The sequence below is a fragment of the Odocoileus virginianus genome, chromosome 21 (assembly GCF_023699985.2).
Source record: "Odocoileus virginianus isolate 20LAN1187 ecotype Illinois chromosome 21, Ovbor_1.2, whole genome shotgun sequence".
Taxonomy (NCBI): domain Eukaryota; kingdom Metazoa; phylum Chordata; class Mammalia; order Artiodactyla; family Cervidae; genus Odocoileus; species Odocoileus virginianus.
Window position 1 is genome coordinate 42,194,178 of NC_069694.1, and position 18,367 is coordinate 42,212,544.

Here is an 18,367-nt window from a genome sequence, read left to right on the forward strand (position 1 = left end):
TCTGTACAACTGTGTCTCTTTTTCTGTTTTGCATATAGGGTTATCGTTACCATCTTTCTAAATTCCATATATATGTGTTAGTATACTGTAATGGTCTTTATCTTTCTGGCTTACTTCACTCTGTATAATGGGCTCCAGTTTCATCCATCTCATTAGAACTGATTCAAATGAATTCTTTTTAATGGCTGAGTAATATTCCATGGTGTATATGTACCACAGCTTCCTTATCCATTCATCTGCTGATGGGCATCTAGGTTGCTTCCATGTCCTGGCTATTATAAACAGTGCTGCGATGAACATTGGGGTGCACATGTCTCTTTCAGATCTGGTTTCCTCGGTGTGTATGCCCAGAAGTGGGATTGCTGGGTCATACGGCAGTTCTATTTCCAGTTTTTTAAGAAATCTCCACACTGTTTTCCATAGTGGCTGTACTAGTTTGCATTCCCACCAACAGTGTAAGAGGGTTTAAGGGAAACATTTTTAAGTAGAATCACCAAAGATCACTTAAACTACTCACCTTCCCACTGGAATCCTTCTTGCTGGATTTCAGCCAGAGTTGTTGGTAACAGTATATCCAAAATATCTAAGTACTATTATTTTGTTATCAAGAGTGGTGTTAAATCTTTAAAAGAGAGGTGTTAAATTACTCTATTTGTAAAACTACAATTGTCCTGCTGGCTTGTAATTCCCTGGGAGGTAAATGCTACACTGGATACCCATCCAGAGTCAGTGAGCATGAACAGAGAGAGCTTATGGCTTAAGAGTTTGCAAAATGCTAATGAAAGGAAAAGTTGAAATGCTAATTATATTATTTAGTTGCACAACTCTACTAGCCATTTAAAAATTAATTCCTTCATTTCCTTTAAGTTCCTATGATTTGCTTTATATATACTCCTTCATACATACTTCTGCATATAGTATATAGGTACTTCTGTGCACATTCTCTGAGCGTCCATTTGCCCTATAGGAAGCTGGATTAACCAATGTGCCTACATCAAGTGTAAGGATTACATGAAGTAATTAGCACAATGTCTAGCTTTTAGTTCAGTCTCAATGAGTACAAGCTATAATAGTAATAATTATCTCTGGGCCCTGATTCTACAGGTTAGTGGTATTGCCTTCCTTTTTCACCTCTTGCGACTTTACCTGCCTTTTTCAAAATTAGATTGTGAGATTGGCCAGTATATTAACTTGTTTTCTATATTCAGCCTTTCAGACTTGTATGATGAATAAATAAACTGACCCATCTTCAATATTACCTGTATCATTCTTCTTTAGTTGAATGTATTATGATTTTCCTGGAGAGGAGATGAGGGGAGGGAGGACCCTGAAAAGTATTGATAGAAGGCAGAATCTCAATAGTAACAAAATCCAATTCTCAAAATTTAAAGTAGGATCGGAACATATATTTTTGTTTAATGCCCAAACCGGTCCAGATGTCCAGATATCCTTCCAAGAAGAGGAGGGGGAGTCCATCTCTTTGTAAAATAGACTACTATACTTAGTCGCTCAGTTGTGTCCGACTCTTTGCAACCCCGTGGACTGTAGCCCACCAGGCTCCTCTGTCCATGGGATTCTCCAGGCAAGAGTACTGGAGTGGGTAGTCATTTGCTTCTCCAAGGGATCTTCCTGGCCCAGAGATCGAACCTGGGTCTCCTGCATTGCAGGCAGATGCTTTATCATCTGAGCCACCAGGGAAGCCCCAAATAGACTACTACTCATCAGTAAAAAGGAATAACCTATGATACACCCCACAGCATGATGATTCTAAAAGAAAAAAACTATTCTGAGTGAAAGAGCCAGACATAAAAGACTGCATACTGAAAGAACTCATTTATAACAAGTTCTAGAAAGGCACACCTAACTCATGGTGATATAAATCAGGGCAGAGGGCACAATTGACTGAGAAAGGGCCATGAAACATTTTTCCAGGGGGTGAGGTAGAAATGTTTTATGTCTTGATTGGGGTGTTGGTTACCTTGGGTATATGCATTTGTCAAAACTGAACTGTACATTTCACTGAAGGTAAATTTTGTCTCAGTAAAACAAATTAAAAAAAAAAAAAGAAATCCAGTATCTTGGAAAGAAAAGACACAGGTGAAGTAAGAAGACTTATCTACCTATTGTGAAATGCATGCCCAAGAAACGTTATGTGATGTATTTTTATAACAAGAGTGACCAGTATGTAAATAGAGATAGGAAAATAACCTTACTTTAATTACCCTGGCCATATGGTTACAGACTGCAGACTTTGACTTTTATGTAAGCCAAAGCAAGCTGGAATCCCTGTTCCACTTTTCTCCCTCATTTACTTTCATTTATTTTGCAGAACTCAGCATGGAGTCTGCCTAGATCTAAAAAGGCCACGTGGACAAGTTGTCAACCTTTCTGACTTCTTCACTGTAAAATGAGGGCACTTGATCCAAGGCTCTAAAATGCCTCCAGTCCCTAAGAGTCACCCTCTTAAGTAGATTGTCAGGACCTTGAACTTGACCCTTGATTAATAACATGTTTAGTTAATAAAATCTGAAAAAAATAAAGTGCATTCCCAAGGTCAGTACAAGCCCTTTGCCTCAATAAAGCATAGGGCTTTTACTTCCTGGTGGCAGTCAGCATGCTTTGGCTAATAATGAAGCCTCGTTTCTAAGTCTCATGTAGAATCATGTTTTAGGAGGGACACGATTGGGTAAAGAATCCACCTGCAATGTGGGAAACCTAGGTTCGATCCCTGGGTTGGGAAGATCCCCTGGAGGAGGGAATGGCTACCCACTCCAGTATTCTGGCCTGGAGAATTCCACAGACTATACAGCCCACGGGGTCGCAAAGAGTCGGACACGACTGAGCAATTTTCACTTGAAAGGTTACCTACTCTTTCCTTTAGGCAAGAACAAACTCACAGCAAATCAGATATTTGAAAGTCGATAGTTTCATTCTGATTTTAAAAATGGCAATACATAGTTTTGTAGAAAATTTGAAACTGCAAGAAACTGTAAAGGAGAAAATAATAATCTTTTTATTTTTTCCACCTAGGGTTAATTTATTATATTTCTGTATGTATCCTTCCAGTCTTTTAATTCATATATCTATGATATTTTTAATCTTTATAAATAAATATGTATATGTCATTAACATTTTTCATGTTCTCCCACAAATTATTTTTAATTACTCTCTTCTAACCCAAGGATTCAGCAACACGTTCCTGTAAAGGACCAAACAGTAAATGTTTTTGGTTTTGTTGGCAATTTGATCTCTGTCTCAACTCTACAGTTGTGCTGTGGGAGCTGGCTAGTAGCCATAGGCAATAAATAAATGGTCATGGCCATATTTCAGTAAAACAGGCAACCAGCTGGTTGCCAGTAACCCATGCCAGTAATCCAGTAAACCATCGGATTACTTATATGCTTACATAGATTCCCCCTGCTGCCCCATCAATGGCATCATACTGTGTTTTTGGTTTACTAATCTGCTCTTATTTAACACTGATGTTTTAATAGAATCATTTTGACTGTTCTCTAAAGGGGCAGAGATGAACAAGACTACAGGTATGTCACAATGTTAGTCCAATCCTCTGTTAAGAAATACCTAGTTTATTTCCAATTTCTATTAAAATTATACCGGAATAAATATGGGGGGCTTGTTTTTATCTAGTGTGGTAAATGTGGGGAAGGTAAGTGGAGTGAGGACTTTAGAAATATAAGCTCAAGCACCTGACATTGTTCTCAACTGAAATCCAAAAAGCTTGTACAGCGTGACAAACATGTATCTTGTATTAAGTAGAAAATTATTAAATTTTTGCAGTTTAAAAATTCTAAAACTTCCAATAAAATTTTAAAATTCCATGAAGTTTATTTTCTAATTAGGCATTATTATATATGTCTAATATATAATAGATGTATCCAATCATGCAGCATCCACTGCTTTACTATACATTACCTCCAATCTGCAACATGATGTTAGGAGGTAGAGAAATATCATTCAACAAATACTTGCCGTGGTAAGAACTTTATTAGACACTGGGATGAATACTAAGACAATTCTTTCTCTGAAGGAACTTTTAATTTGATATATTAACAGGGCTTGTCTTTTAAGATCTTAAACCAGTGAGTGTATCTCACATTTTGACAATTTTTTAATATGTATCTTTTAGGGAGGGATTCAGATTCAGAGAAGTAAGGCAAAGCTTTCAGGAGACGAGACTTCTGCTGAACTTTCAGGACAAGTAAGATCTGGATATACACGAATAATTTCAGAGCTAGAAGTACTGTACCTAAAAGATTTAACTGCATTTGGCTAACACTGAATGTGTACCTTATAACCTCTTTCATTTCCTTCAACAGTTCTGAGAGACAGGGACTGTTATGATTTCCATCCCACAGATAAAGAAACTGAGGCGCAGAGGTTTCTTGTTTCAGGTCTTCACCTCAGCCATTGCTGGAAGAAGCGAGATTCAAACCCAGAGAGCACAGGGCCACCGTGTCCCCTGCCTTCTGCAGACAGGTGACAGGCTGTCTGGGGAAGCACCTCTCGTGGTTGGATGGGGCGCTGAGGCACAGCAGACCAGGATGAGAACAGCCTGGCCAGGAGAGAGGGCGCTGCTCCCTGAAGCAGCGGGAAAGTGCCTTGCATCCATCAACAGGCTCACAGATCAGAGACTCGGGGCCCAAAGAGCTTCAGAGCTTATAAAAAGTGCATGTTGCTTTTAAAAAATGTATTTGTATAAAATCAAGAAACCCAGATGTTATGGATTACATGTTTGTGTCTCCCCGCCCACCAAAAAAAAAAAAAAAAATCCATCATGTTGTAATATTAACCTCTAGAGGACTGTATTCAAAGGTGTGGTCTTTGGGAGGTTAATGGGTTTAGAGGAGGTCAGAAGGGTAATGAAAGGAGGGTCCTTGGAAGAAGAGAAAGAGATCAGAGCTCTCTGTATGTGCCATGTCCCATGTGAGAGGAAACAGGGAAGTCGGGCCTCACCAGAAACCGACCATGCTGGCACCCTGGCCTCCGACCTCTCAACCTCCAGAACCAGGAGACGTGTTTGTTGTTTAAGTTACCCAGTATATGGTATTTTGTTAAAACAGCTTAAATGACTAGGACATCAGGGAAATGTCTTTCCCCTGGTGTCCAATGTAAACATTCCCTTCAAACCATGGACTGGGAAATTGACCAGATGTAATATAAAGTATGTTCAAAAAGTATCGCTTCCTCCCTGCCAAGCCCTGTGTGCCTGGGGACCCAGGGGTGTGTGCTCTGGGGGTGAGTCTCCTTGCAGACCCCGGGCTCCTGCCATCTGCCGGAGGCAGGTGTGTGATGAGGGGAGAGGGAAGATGCTATCATTGCACATCGGTTACAGGGCATGGGGTTATAAAGAGGAAAAGAACATATAGATGAAAGGACTAGAGTTAACGGAGAGACAGGACATCTGCAGAATGTGGGTCATAGCATCTTACAGAGCTCAAGGTCACACACTCCTTAACTTTGCTCTCAACAACACAAAACTTGGTTGCCAAAAGATTTCTGCAAGAGGCCATTCTTCTTCTCCTTCATTCCTCCCACGTGGGGTGGTTCTTCCATCCCACTGGTGCAATGGGAAAATTACGGGCTTTGGGCAGTCATGTGCCGATCAGCAGGGCTCCTTGCCCCATTTATCTCTCTGAGTCAGAATTCCTTCAAGCGTAAAAGGAGCATAATGAGATTTGCCTGGTGTTAAACAAGAAGATACCAACTTGCAATGCCTGATCCATGGTAGCTTAAAGGCACTTAGGTAGAGAAAGAGGTAACTTCTTGGATACAAGAACTGAGGTAAAGTGTGCTCGGACACTTGGTCGGATGCAAGCACACGTGTTGGACAGATTTTTAGTACGGAGAACTCACCAGTTCACACTAGGGCCAAACAATCCTATGGCTTCACCTTGGTCCCTTGGGGAGTCCAGAATCAACCCAGACTACTATGTGTCCCAAGACTCCATTCCATTTCCTCAGAGCTTTGCTGTCCTTTGAAAGCAGGTCACTGTATCGCTTCCTCCTTTTGATTTCCCCTCGAGACTAATCCCTGAGAGTCACATTTAGAGATAAAGCCTTATGCACTCCCCAACCAACACCCCCACAACCTGTGTAAGGCTAAGGTGCACGACAGTAATTATGTTCTATTGGAGGAAATGGCAATGCACTCCAATATTCTTGCCTGGAGAATCCTGTGGACAGAGGAGGCTGGTGGGCTATAGTCCATGGGATCACAGAGTTGGACACAACTGAAGTGATTTAGCTTTAGCATCCTATAAGGGATACTTGTAATAACTGTTTTATTGTAACAAATTGGTAAGCTCAAACCCAGCGATTCCTTTGTTTTCAAGGCCATTTTGCACTGGAAGAGTTGACTCTTCTCCCCTTCTGAAATGTAGTAAATCCAAACTATAAGAAAAATCAGCAGCATCTGACAAAGAACTTGTTCCAAGGATCAGTTTCCCTCTCAACAAACTAATTGGCTAATAAGAGAATAAACTTTTCTAAAAACAAGCAACAACTACAAAAACAAAACCTCTGAACAGTGATGGTAACCATAGTAATTATCACAGGGAGGCAGAAAAACAGAGAAAACAAGATTCAGGTTCCAGCTGTAACACTTCTTAGCTCTTTCATCTCGCAAAACGAGGTCACCAACTCTTTGCTTGTCTACCCTGTGGGATTTTGTAATGATTCAAGAATGTACGCCAAGCATAAAAACTGTAAAATGAGATGCCTCATTCTACATCTGCCACATATAAATCAAATATGCTTTAGGCACACAGTAGTGCATAATCCACTATTCTAACACGCATTATTTCTCATGATTTGGTGAGTAATCTAGTATTATGCTTCTGATAGTCTTATATATTTTATTAGAAGAAAATGAAATGTAAGGACTTTTCTAGTGGTCCAGGGTCGAGAGTCCTCCTGCCAACGCAGGGGACATGGGTTCGATCCCTGGTCCAGGAAGATCCCACATGCCACGGGGCAACTGGGCCACAACTACTGAGTCCTCAGCCTAGAGCTCGTGCTCAGCCAGAGGAGAAGCCACACCGCAATCAGAGGCTTGTGTGCCACAACGAGAGCAGCCCCTGCTCTCTGCAACCGGAGAAAAGCCACGTGCAGCCAAAACCAAAAAAATTTTTAAGGAAAAGTTAGGTGTCAAGGTTTGTCAAACATCACATTAGTTCCTTGTATAATGCATTCTAGATAAAAAAAAAAAAAGGCAATCTTTGAGGCTCTGGCCAGCAAAATCAGCAAGCCAATATTTCAAACAGAAGGATGAAACAAGTTTTTCATCCAAAACTGGGGTGAAGGTAACAAAAGACTACTGTGATTTAGACTCACTCTATCATCTCCAGATAATCCAAAGAAACTTGAATTATCCAACAATTTGACCTTTGAACCATATTATTTTAACCCTTGTCCCCTCATCCCACTGAGGTGCTTTGAGGGTCCTGCCTTCATCTTTTATCAGGGGGCCCAAAAACAACTTAAAGCAAACCACTGTTGTAGTGACTGCTGAACTCTGGCTAAGGACATTACCCTGGGGCTCACTTTGTGAAAGAAAAGGGTGATAATTTCAGAAGTGAGCAACAGAAAGGACTCTGCTTTTCTTGAAGAATTAATGATTTATCATCTTGTTATTTTTTACTCTGTGAACAATGAGAGTCTGAATTATGATTTTGTTCCTCTGTGAACAATGAGAATCTGAATTATGGAGCAGGGAACTGATTTTATACCTCTCCACAAATGACCTTATACTGCTGTGAATTATTTCTCACCTTAAATCCAAGGGCAGGAAAATAACACACCCCAGTTTAATTAGTATGCTGTTATCAGCTTATTTTAAAAATAGTGCTTGAAGAAAATAACCCTCCTGTGGTTTTAATAACTACTTAAAACTAAATAGTTTTTACAAACATTTAAAGAAAGCAATGATCTGTTTTAATTGAAGAAAACCCATAATACTAATTTTGAAAAGACTGTTGATGTCACGGTGGTTTATTGGGTAAATACAAAGTATAGGCTCTTGCTTTTTTTTTTTTTTTAAGCAAAGCCAAAGAGATTAGAAACCAAGTAGACACATTCTTTTTAAGAATAGAAACATAAATTAGTCTTAACCAACAATTAGGCACTTAAAATGTAAATGTAAAATGGCATTTTGAAGTACAAACTATAGTTAACATGCCCAAATTCCTCCTGAAATGTTTTTACAAACACAAAAGCACAAGCGTGGAAAACATATTTCTAATCTAAGAGAATTTCCCCTTTTGAAAAAAAGAACCTGAATTCAAATCTGTATGACAGACCAATGATTAAGGTACCAGTGGGTAGGAGAAAAGAGTTTCTGAAATTTACATATTTAATTAAAACATAAGCATTTAATAAAACTATTACAATAATATACAGTATATATCATAATGAAAAATATATGTCAGGAAAATAATGAATTCTAGACTTAGAATTTTACTTTACAACAAGGCACTTAACACATTGAAACAGTACAGTAAATTTCCAAAAGATGCAACTGGCTACCTCTCAAACCTTGTAATAATATTTCTTTTGTGAATATAGTATAACATAACCATACATTTTGCAGCATTAATCATTGCATAGGAGGTAAACTAAATAATGAATTCCAACTTGACAATTAGATTAGCTTATAGCTTCTTTTTCTTTTAAAGTACAGTTTTAAATAAATCCACAATAAAGAACTATTCTTATTCATGATTCATTCAGAACACAACATAGTTAGATTAATGAGTAATAAAATCAATCAGAACTTACAAGGTGTGTATCTGTATAAAAACTTATCTTTGGGTACCTTTCGACATGATTTTCAGTGTTTAGGTATTGAAGTCAAGAGCACTTCTTAATAGAAGAAATATTTTTAGCAAGTAAGTCAAGGGAGTTAAATTATTGCAACACAATGATATTAAAAAAGGACTCTTTATACATACAAATAGAAAAGCCTTCAACATATGGCATATTAATTATAATATGTCTGATTTAAACATGTAAACTCATTTATTAAGAAATTCCTTCTCACACTTCCTTACACTACAGGAGTGAGTGTGTTAAGACTGGCTTTATATCTGAAATCAGCTTTACAGCGCAAAACAAAGTCAATAATATAAAAGAATTTTAAGAGAAATATTCAAAATATTCAAGGAACAAGATGTTAACTCTCAAAAAAGTAACTGCATGAATTCTAGCATGTAAAAAAAAAAACACACGAGAAAGATGGCCAACTTGGTGTTTCAAGGTAAACAAAATATAGGGAATTATAAAGGGAGACATTAATGATTGTGATAGTGAGAGGTAAAAATGGTCTTCAAATTTTCTTTGATCAGATGGATAAAAGACTAGAATTATAATCCCTGTGATCTAAGCACATTTTCCCTTTGGAAAAGGCTTAAAATGCCTTTAAAATAATTCTTTTTGAAAAAGATAATTACTTTTGCATGATGCTTTCATATTACTGGTAAAAAGAATAATTTTAAAATGCCTTTAAAACCTTGGAAATACACTTCTGTCTATTTTGTCATATAACATATTTCCACAAGGGGACACTGCTGCACAACAGAGAACCTCATGCACTGTCATCCATCAACCAGCTCATCACAACCGCCTTCCCACCTTCCTTCCATAGCAAAACTTGTTTCCCAAGATGCCAGGAAATTAAATACCAAACTCCAAATTACCTTGGGTGGAACTGAGTGGGTAAGAAGACTTTATTTTCAGAGCTAGTGTAGGAACTCAAAAAAAAAAAAATTTGAAAGGAACTCATTTTCACTTGAAAGATCTTTTTAAAAATGTGGCATCATTCATAGAAATTATATATTAGAGAAATATTGCACCAAGGACTTCATCACAGAAAAAGCTTCAAACCAGAGCACTGGCTTACAAAAACAAGGACAATAGATAAGATCTTATGTTGTTTCAAAAGGCAAGCTTGTAATTATGTTTTTTTTCAATCGAGGTATAATTGACATAAAACATTTTATTAATTTTAGGTTTATAAAGTAATGATTTATTTGTACATATTGTGAAATTATCACCACAGTAAGTCTAATAATTGTTTACGTTTTATATCCCCAAGTGGCATATTGGGTTGGACCTCAAGTTTGCTTTCCTAAATGTAAATGGGTTTTGCTATTTCTCTTATTTTCCCATCTAGAAACTCTGATGGGACTAGAAACTCTAGAAACTCTCCCTTTATTTTCATACTGCATGCTTCCACAGCATTTATTAAAGAGCAATGGCATATACATGTAAACAGTATGGGAGCAGTGGTGTCCATACATGGGGTCAGAGATGTTTTTAAAGTTCTTCAAAAGGTGATGGTATTTAAAAAAAAAAAACTGGATTACTTGACTAAAATGCAAAGTTTATACTGTTTTTAAGGTTGTCCAATAATCAATACACCATGATTTTTAAAGCTTAAACACCTTTCCTCACTTAATTTGAAAAAGAGTGGGTTATACCAGATGTAGCTGAATGAGGCTCTAAGTTATATCAGGTTGTTTTATTTGAATTCGAGGCTCAAGGAATATATCAGTGTTAGAACAAAGCTCAAGTTTCCATGTCAGACACTTTTCCTCACAATTAGACAGGAGAAATTTAAAATCAGTATTTTCAAGTAGAATACATTGTCTTATCGCAAGCATCAATATTTAACAAATGAAAATAAGTGAAAATTATGTAGAATTATAACTAAATACACCACGTAAGCTGTACATACGGTTCTTATTGACTTAGTAATAAATACTGGAAAGACTTCTTGCATTTCAAAACCTGCCAAGGATGTACAGGGTTTCAATTCGTGTTTTAAATAAGTAGGTTAGTCTTTTTGCCTTCTGATTCAACCTTTAGTGTTTCTCTTTTACAGAAAGAACCATACTGAGAACATACACAGAATTTTAGCACCAAAGGATGATGACCCTTCTGAACAGAATTGTTTTGTGCTTCTCTTAGACAAGTTAAAGTCCAATTTTGTACACCGAGTCAAGGCTGACTCATTTACAATGACAAACTTAGGGATGTTTTTCATTCTGAGTGGGGAGAAATCTTCACCATCAATATAAATGTAACTGCCTCCTGCTACCCATACTGACTTCTCCCCTCTCTGACTAGTGTTGATGATTTTGTAACCTTAAATTTTTTTCCATGATTACTAGAAGTTTAAAGAAATCAAGCCAAGAATTATCCAAAAGATTCACCAGCATTAAACAATGCACTGAATCTGGCTGGATTTTTTAAAAATCCATCTTGTTTTTTTCTTTTTTTTTACATCACCTGAAAGAACTTCAGAAACAACTACCCCGCTTTACTGAGTAGCCGTCACCATCTAACACACCCATTCCAACCGTAGATTACAGTGCAGCACCGTGGTATAATTTCAGGGTCAAAGTAAAATTACTCAACTGCGGGATGTGTCCTTAGGACCAGTACATAAGAAACGAGTCTCTTGCTAAAAGGCAAGGATGCAATAAACTTTGGGACTCCATCTTGGTTTTTCCATAATGCACAATGGAACTTAGGAAGAAATGGTTTTCAGTGACACGTGACCAATTGGATTTCTGAGTTCCAATTCACAGCTCTATGACAGATCTCACTCAGGGTGCGTGTGACCTGGGTGAAAAACACAGGCTTGTTCCCCACAGGGCCAGAGTGTGAGTTCACACACCTGTGTGTGTTCAGCCTGTGCTACACCGCTGACTGCCTTGGGGGATACAGGGGTGAATTTACCAGGTGGAGAACAAGCCCCCCTCATTCGCATACACAACCCCGTGTCTCCTGGATGTCTGTCATAGGGAAGCTCAAAATGGAATATTTACACACATGTGAAATCTGTGGGGCATCTCAAATACTTCTATACTGACTTAGTTCACTTTTTAAGTTATAAAATTATCAGTTAAAAAAATAAAGTGAAAGTGACACACGGTACGTTGGCCGGCAGCAGCAGCCCGTATTCCCGGGCTTGACCCTGACCTCCCCTCAGGCAGGGCGGAAACAGGTTCACCCAGAGTTCACTCACAACCCACGGCTGAGAAGCCTAATGCTAAAAACCACTCTCAACATTTGGAGATTTTATTTACACAGTAGCTGTCTATATCCAGATATTTTTATTTATTTAAAACTTTAACAAATTCTTTTGACCTTGGAGGGGAAAAAAAAAAAAATCCTGAAAACATTCTGAAGTAGAGAGCTTTCCTGGAGAAAGAATAAGGAAGGAGTAGTATGTTCTTTGGCACCTCTTTAACAAGCTCATTAGTAAAATCCCAGTTGGAGGGCTTGTCACCAATGAATGAAGAGCCGAAGGAGAATATAACTCTCAGGATGAATTAAAAAAAAAAAAAAAAAAAAAACCAGTCAAAGGGTAATACTTCGTTCATCTTTCTAATCACTTGCACAAAACTTGGTCCGCTTCTTCCTTTAGTGATCAGTTCTCCTAAAATAAAAATCAAAACTATACCTTTGGTTACAGCGATAAATCTTTTGGTGTAAGCCGATGCCTCTGCTCTGCTCCTCAGGTAGATTTCTCATTATCTTCCCCGATCTTCTGAACCCGTGAGTACTTCTTGCAAGATGATTTGAAGCAGCCAGGAGGCCAGGAGAGAGGCCAGGAGAAGCAGCAAGGGATCGAGCCTTGTACATTTTTCTCAAAAAAATAAAAGATGGGGAACCACCACGCTCGAGACAAGAAATTAGTCTGTGAAGAGACCTTCAAGTTCTGTAAAAGGTAAAGAACAGGAAAACAGGGCATATTTCTCACGATTTGCATCCTGCTTTGCTTCTTAATTAAGCTGTCATTGGCTATAACTGAACAGGGAAAGCAGCAGAATCTGGATCATAAGACAACAGTCATCTTTGCTCCTTTCCCCAACTCTGATAGGGCTTTCCAGGTGGTGCTAGTGATAAAGAACCTGCCTGCCAATGAAGGAGACATAAGAAACACAGGTTTGATCCCTGGGTTGGGAAGATCCCCTGGAGAAGGGCATGGCAACCCACTCCAGTATTTTTGCTGCAGAATCCCCATGGACAGAGGAGCCTGGCAGGCTACAGTCCATTGGGTCGCAAAGAGTTGGACATAACTGCAGTGACTTAGCACGCATGCATCAACTCTGACAAGACTCTGGCTCCACCCTCGAACCCCTCCTCTTTGTGGCTCAGGCAAATCTGCCTGTGATTCCAGGAAGAATGGAGACTCAGGAACGGCTATGAGAGACCTCCAGGAGGAAAAATTTTCAGGATGTGTGAGTGGTCAGATCTATGGCTCAAGGAGGGTGGAAGAATGAAAGGAGAGCTCATAAGGTTAACAGTCTTTAAGGGGAGAGATGAAGATTTCGGTTCAGTGGTGTCAGTAGATATCTCGATGGGACCGGAAGAAGGAAGATGGAAGTAGGAAACAGGGCCACAAGGATGAATGAAGTAATCCATGGAAAGGGCATTTTTTAGTGGGCACAACACTAGCTGAGAACTGGAGTTAGATCCGTGGGGAATAGCATATTTCATTGTTCACAAACTCTCGCAACACTGTAGGCATCAGACAATAATCAGACTATCCCAGGATAAGTGGGCTTTGCTGGAGGCTCAAACAGTAAAGAATCTGCCTGCAAAGCAGGAGACCCAGGTTCAACCCCTGGGTTGCGAAGATTCCCTGGAGAAGGGAATGGCTACACACTCCAGTATTCTTGCCTGGAGAATTCCATGGACAGAGGAGCCTGGTGGGCTACAGGCCATGGCATCACAGAGTCAGACACAACTTAGTGACTAACACTTTCACTTTTTTTTCTCACATCCCCAGATAAGCAAGTCATGGCACGCAGACTAACTCTATTAACACCAAGGACATACACTAAGGCTAGGAAGACACAGTGAAGGAATCATTCTGTCTTGAGACTATGGGCAGAGAGCAGGAGATAGGCAAGGCTTCTCAGAAGAGATGACATCTGAGCCACCTCTTTCAGAATGAAAGGGAGAAGAAAAAACAGTCATCTGGGAACAAGAGGCAGCAGAAATAGGGAAGGAAAGACAAGGGAAGTCGGAGAGGACAGTATCACTAAAAGATGTACGAAGTCCAGTTATTCATTAGTTACTCATTTTTGCCTGACTTTAAAAGAGTTGGTGTCTTTTCCTCAAAATATGTTCTCTGAGTGCAAGCAGTGTCTCACCTAGCTGCACAACAAAGCTTCTATAAAGAGGGCTCCTAAATTTTTATTCAATTTTAATTCTCCTATACATTACCTGATGAGTAAAACACTGTGTTCTACAATTACACAGGATTTTACCCTTGTCATTTATATTTGTGACATTCTTTAAGAGGCAGTCATTCCTATAAGTCAGTTGACCTCAACCACACATTTAGGTGGCAATAGCAGTTACTCCCATTAAGCTACACGAAACCCCGCTGTGTGAAAAGGGGTCCCCTGCCTTTAAAGACGTTATCCGAGGATCATCTCACTGCTCTCACCTTGTCGTTGGCCATGGAATGGTACCACCAGAAGAGGCGAGTTGTGATGTAATAGGCAACGATCACGTCAACGGTGTAGTGTTCGTGTGCTACCAGAATGCAGATGATCCCGGCGGCACTCAACAGCCAGCAGATTAAGTGATACCACCAGAAGTGGCGAGGCGAGTCTGCAGAGCAGGAAAGTGAGAGGTAAGCAGCATTCCCCGAGATGGACTGGATGACGACAGTCTACCCCGACGACCTGGGGAAAGCCTTTCTAAGGCCAAGAAGTCACTGGAGGAGAGCATGCACCACCCAAAGTTATCAGTCACTGTGAACCGCCCAGGACTGGCGCAGGCTGCTGGGGAGCAGGGGAGGCTGCTGGAAGCAGGTCTAACAGTCATTTCCCTGCACAGGTTGGTAACACTGCTCTAGGTTTTGCTCACACAGTTTCATAATAAGGAGGAGAACAGAAATATTTCACATTAGGTTGGGGCTGGCTCCTACTGGCTCCCGTAGGGACCCCACTGGAAAGAAAAAGGGTAGAGGGCAAAAGAAAAAGGTATTGTCTATGAAAACGAGGGATGAGAAAGCAAGAGTGATTTTAGCTCTTAGACATAAACTTATTTTCATTTCTGCAGGGAGAGAAAAATGGCATTTGTGCCTAGCAATATTGTGATTCTCAGCAATTTTATACTGTTATTGACAACAGCAGCTACAAGACAGTCCCTGTGTAAAGCTTGGGCTTCCCAGGTGGCTCAGTGGTGAAGAATCCACCTGCAATGAAGAAGATGTGGGTTTGATCCCAGGGCTGGAAAAATACGCTGGAGAAGAAAATGGCAACCCACTCCAGCATTCTTGCCTGGGAAATCTCATGGACAGAGGAGCTTGGTGGGGCACAGTCCATGGGGTTGCAAAAGAGTCAGACATGACTTAGGGACTAAACAGCAACAGCAAAGTAAAAGCTAAGGATTCTTGCTAATTCACTTATGGGTTGGAGCCTTACCTCGTGAGGCTACTAAGTTCATGACACTGATCAGCTTTAAGAGAGAACTAAAGCCCTTGCCGGTTAAACATGATCCTGCACCCCCAACTTTCCCACACAGGCGGTAATGACACAGGTATAAATGGAACCAGCACTCCTTTCTAATAAGTCTTCCTTCTCTAGAATAACTTTTTTTTTCTATTTTAAACTTTATTAGCTCACAAAGATAATAATACTGAAATTTATTTCATATTTAACTGTGATTATTTTTATAGTGATATTTACTTTCAAGTGTGGAAGAATGGTTGAATAGCAAAAAGATCCATTTCCACAACTTTACATGGCACATCAATCAGGCATGGTTCAAATAAAAAATAAAATAGCTACTGCTCTTTAGGTCCAACGTGGAATAGTAAGATGATAAACCTGTATTTGTATTTAAAAGTCTGATTTTCTACTTCTGAATGTGCAACTCATTAATTCTTACTTGCTTCATCCTGCCACTAGGTTTCAGCCAATAGCTCATGGACTCTGAGAATTTTATAGCTGGGAGAAGCCTTACTTCCATAATGTTGGGGGCCAGATCCAGTCCCCATAACTGTTCTGTTAGGCTCTGAATGTTAAAAACTGAAGTAACGTTCAGAAACCTGGAGCTTTCACTAAACATGCATTCTCCAGCACCACAGCCCTTACCCTTCCCTGAAATCTCACACCAGCCTTGCTTCCTTCCCATCCTCATGGGTAACCTGCTATTTACATTAAAAGTTCAAAATGCTTAAGCAAACCAGAATTACTTTGTGTTGGTTTATTCACAAGAGGGGCTTCCCTGGTGGCTTAGACGGTAAAGAATCTCCCTGCTAATGCAGGAGACCTTGGTTCCATCCCTGGGTCAGGAAGGTTGCTTAGAGGAGGAAATGGCAACCCACTCCAGTATTCTTGCCTGGAAAATCCCACGGACAGAGGAGCCTGGTGGGCTACAGTCCATGGGGTTGCAAAGAGTCGGACATGACTGAGCAATTAATACTCATCCACAAGAAGCAAAGCTGAAGGAGGTGGGGAGTAAAGAGGTGGCCCAAATAATCATTTTATTACTCACAGAATTGAAAATCAGGCTTTAGGAATATCTGGACGCCCTAGCACTGCTCTCCCATAAAAATGTATTCTCTACTAGCTCCTACATTGGGACCACTGCTCATTAATTGAGAACACTGGTTGACCCAAATAAAAGATTTAATATAAACTATTTTCAAACAGAAATGGCAAAATGGCAATCCTCTCTGCTCTCTCATTCTACCACCAGGGATAACCTTGAGCTAAGAGATGATGACACAATTCTTAATGAACTCCACTGTCTGTGGTGGGATCCAATCCCTGCTTGTCCATGACTACCAGAGACAATGGACTTTGTGGAGCAGCAAGCTGAAAAAGAAAAAGAAAGAAGTTTTCTCAACTAGTAAGACATTTGGTACTAAGAGCAAGGTGGATTTCTCCAGGCTGACTTTATAAGGAAGGAACCTAGGTCCCAATGATAATCCACTCATGACAACAGAATGTCAAAGAAGGAGTGCCCAAAACGATCAAAAGTCAGGAAAGCAAAAATATACAAATGATGCATCTAACTCTAGAGGCGGAATGGTCAAAGGAACCACTGGAACCACTGCTTCCTGGTAACAACAACACATGGTATAATTTAGAAGGTGGCTGTTTCCCCTAATTGCATAGGAAGCGGACTTAAACACGGGATACTTGTTTACATACAGAACGGAGCCTAAAGTTGGGTTCGTATCCAGTATTACAGATTTGCCCTTTTGTTTCTCACCAAAGCTTAGAGAAAGCAGAATGTAATTCTTTCCTTGCTATATGTAAACTTACACAAGTTTAAAGATCTCAAGCCCAAACCATACCTGGGGAAGAAAATGTGTCTACGTATTGCACTTGCCTTTATTAAAGTAGAGAAGTTGCCCTATTGCTCTGAGGTAAAAGAACAACAATAAGCCAACATCCAGGCTATTTCTTAGCAATTCTACCAGATCAGACAACTTGGGTTTCCAAAAATTCTAAACAGAGCCAAGAAACTGATAGTGGAACTGCTGAAGTTAGCCTCCAATTACTAACTGTGGACTGTGGCTAATTCACTCACTTTTCTTATGCTTAAGTTTCTTCTGAAAAAAATGGGGGAAAACATTCCCTCTTGGGGTGGTTCCAAGGATTAAATAAACTAATCTGCACCAAGGGCTTAGAATAGTGTGCAGCACAAAGTAAGTATTCTGTCTCTTTGTTGTTATTGGTAATGTCATTTGGTCTTCAGTTATCAAACTGACCCTCAGTTTCCTGGGGTATTTTCTCTTCATTACCTTGTTTTCCACCCACAGTAGCTTCACTCCTAACTTGTAACTCCTCCCTGCCATCATCCTCACCTTCTATAAGTTTTTATGATACACAGATTAGAGAGAAGATTCTACCACCCAAATGAACCTCTAAACTGGAAAGTGACTGGCCTTACACAGAGATGGGACCTTTCTAGAGCAGAAGTTACACTGAGAACCACACACAGCATAAATTGCTCTGCTCGCAACCCAGAACCCACAACTAGGTATTAGAAATTTCAGAAGACTGAAGTTGAAGGAGATATTGGTGCACAGACAAAGCTAGGTCCCTTGTCTTCCACCACTTCCCCAACAGCGTAAGAACATAAAGAGAAGGGGAAAGGTGCCCAAGGCCCTCTGCCTTCAAGGCAGACAGTATGACAAAGGCTGAACACGTAATAGACTGTTCACCCTACTCAAGGCTTGTATGTAGCAGTTAGAAAGAAAACAATTCAGAAGATATACAATTGCCATCAAAAAACAAAAAGACCTCATCTACTTCAGAGACTCTCATCTCTTTGTCATAATGCCCCCCTCAAAGCAGAATTAAAA

General features: G+C 39.8%; 1 protein-coding gene across 7 annotated transcripts in view; it reads right to left on the reverse strand.

Moving 5' to 3' along the window:
* Window positions 1–8,370: 8,370 nt before the first annotated feature.
* The window catches only part of SGMS2 (sphingomyelin synthase 2), a 91,768-nt gene continuing 81,771 nt past the window's right edge, over window positions 8,371–18,367 (reverse strand). For all 7 annotated transcript variants that reach the window (XM_070452244.1, XM_070452241.1, XM_070452242.1 and 4 more), the window contains 2 exons: window positions 14,486–14,652; window positions 8,371–12,745 (listed from right to left, as the gene is read on the reverse strand). In XM_070452244.1, coding sequence (XP_070308345.1) covers window positions 12,542–12,745; window positions 14,486–14,652 — 371 coding nt within the window. In that variant the 3' untranslated portion in view covers window positions 8,371–12,541. The remainder of the gene's footprint in view (window positions 12,746–14,485; window positions 14,653–18,367) is intronic.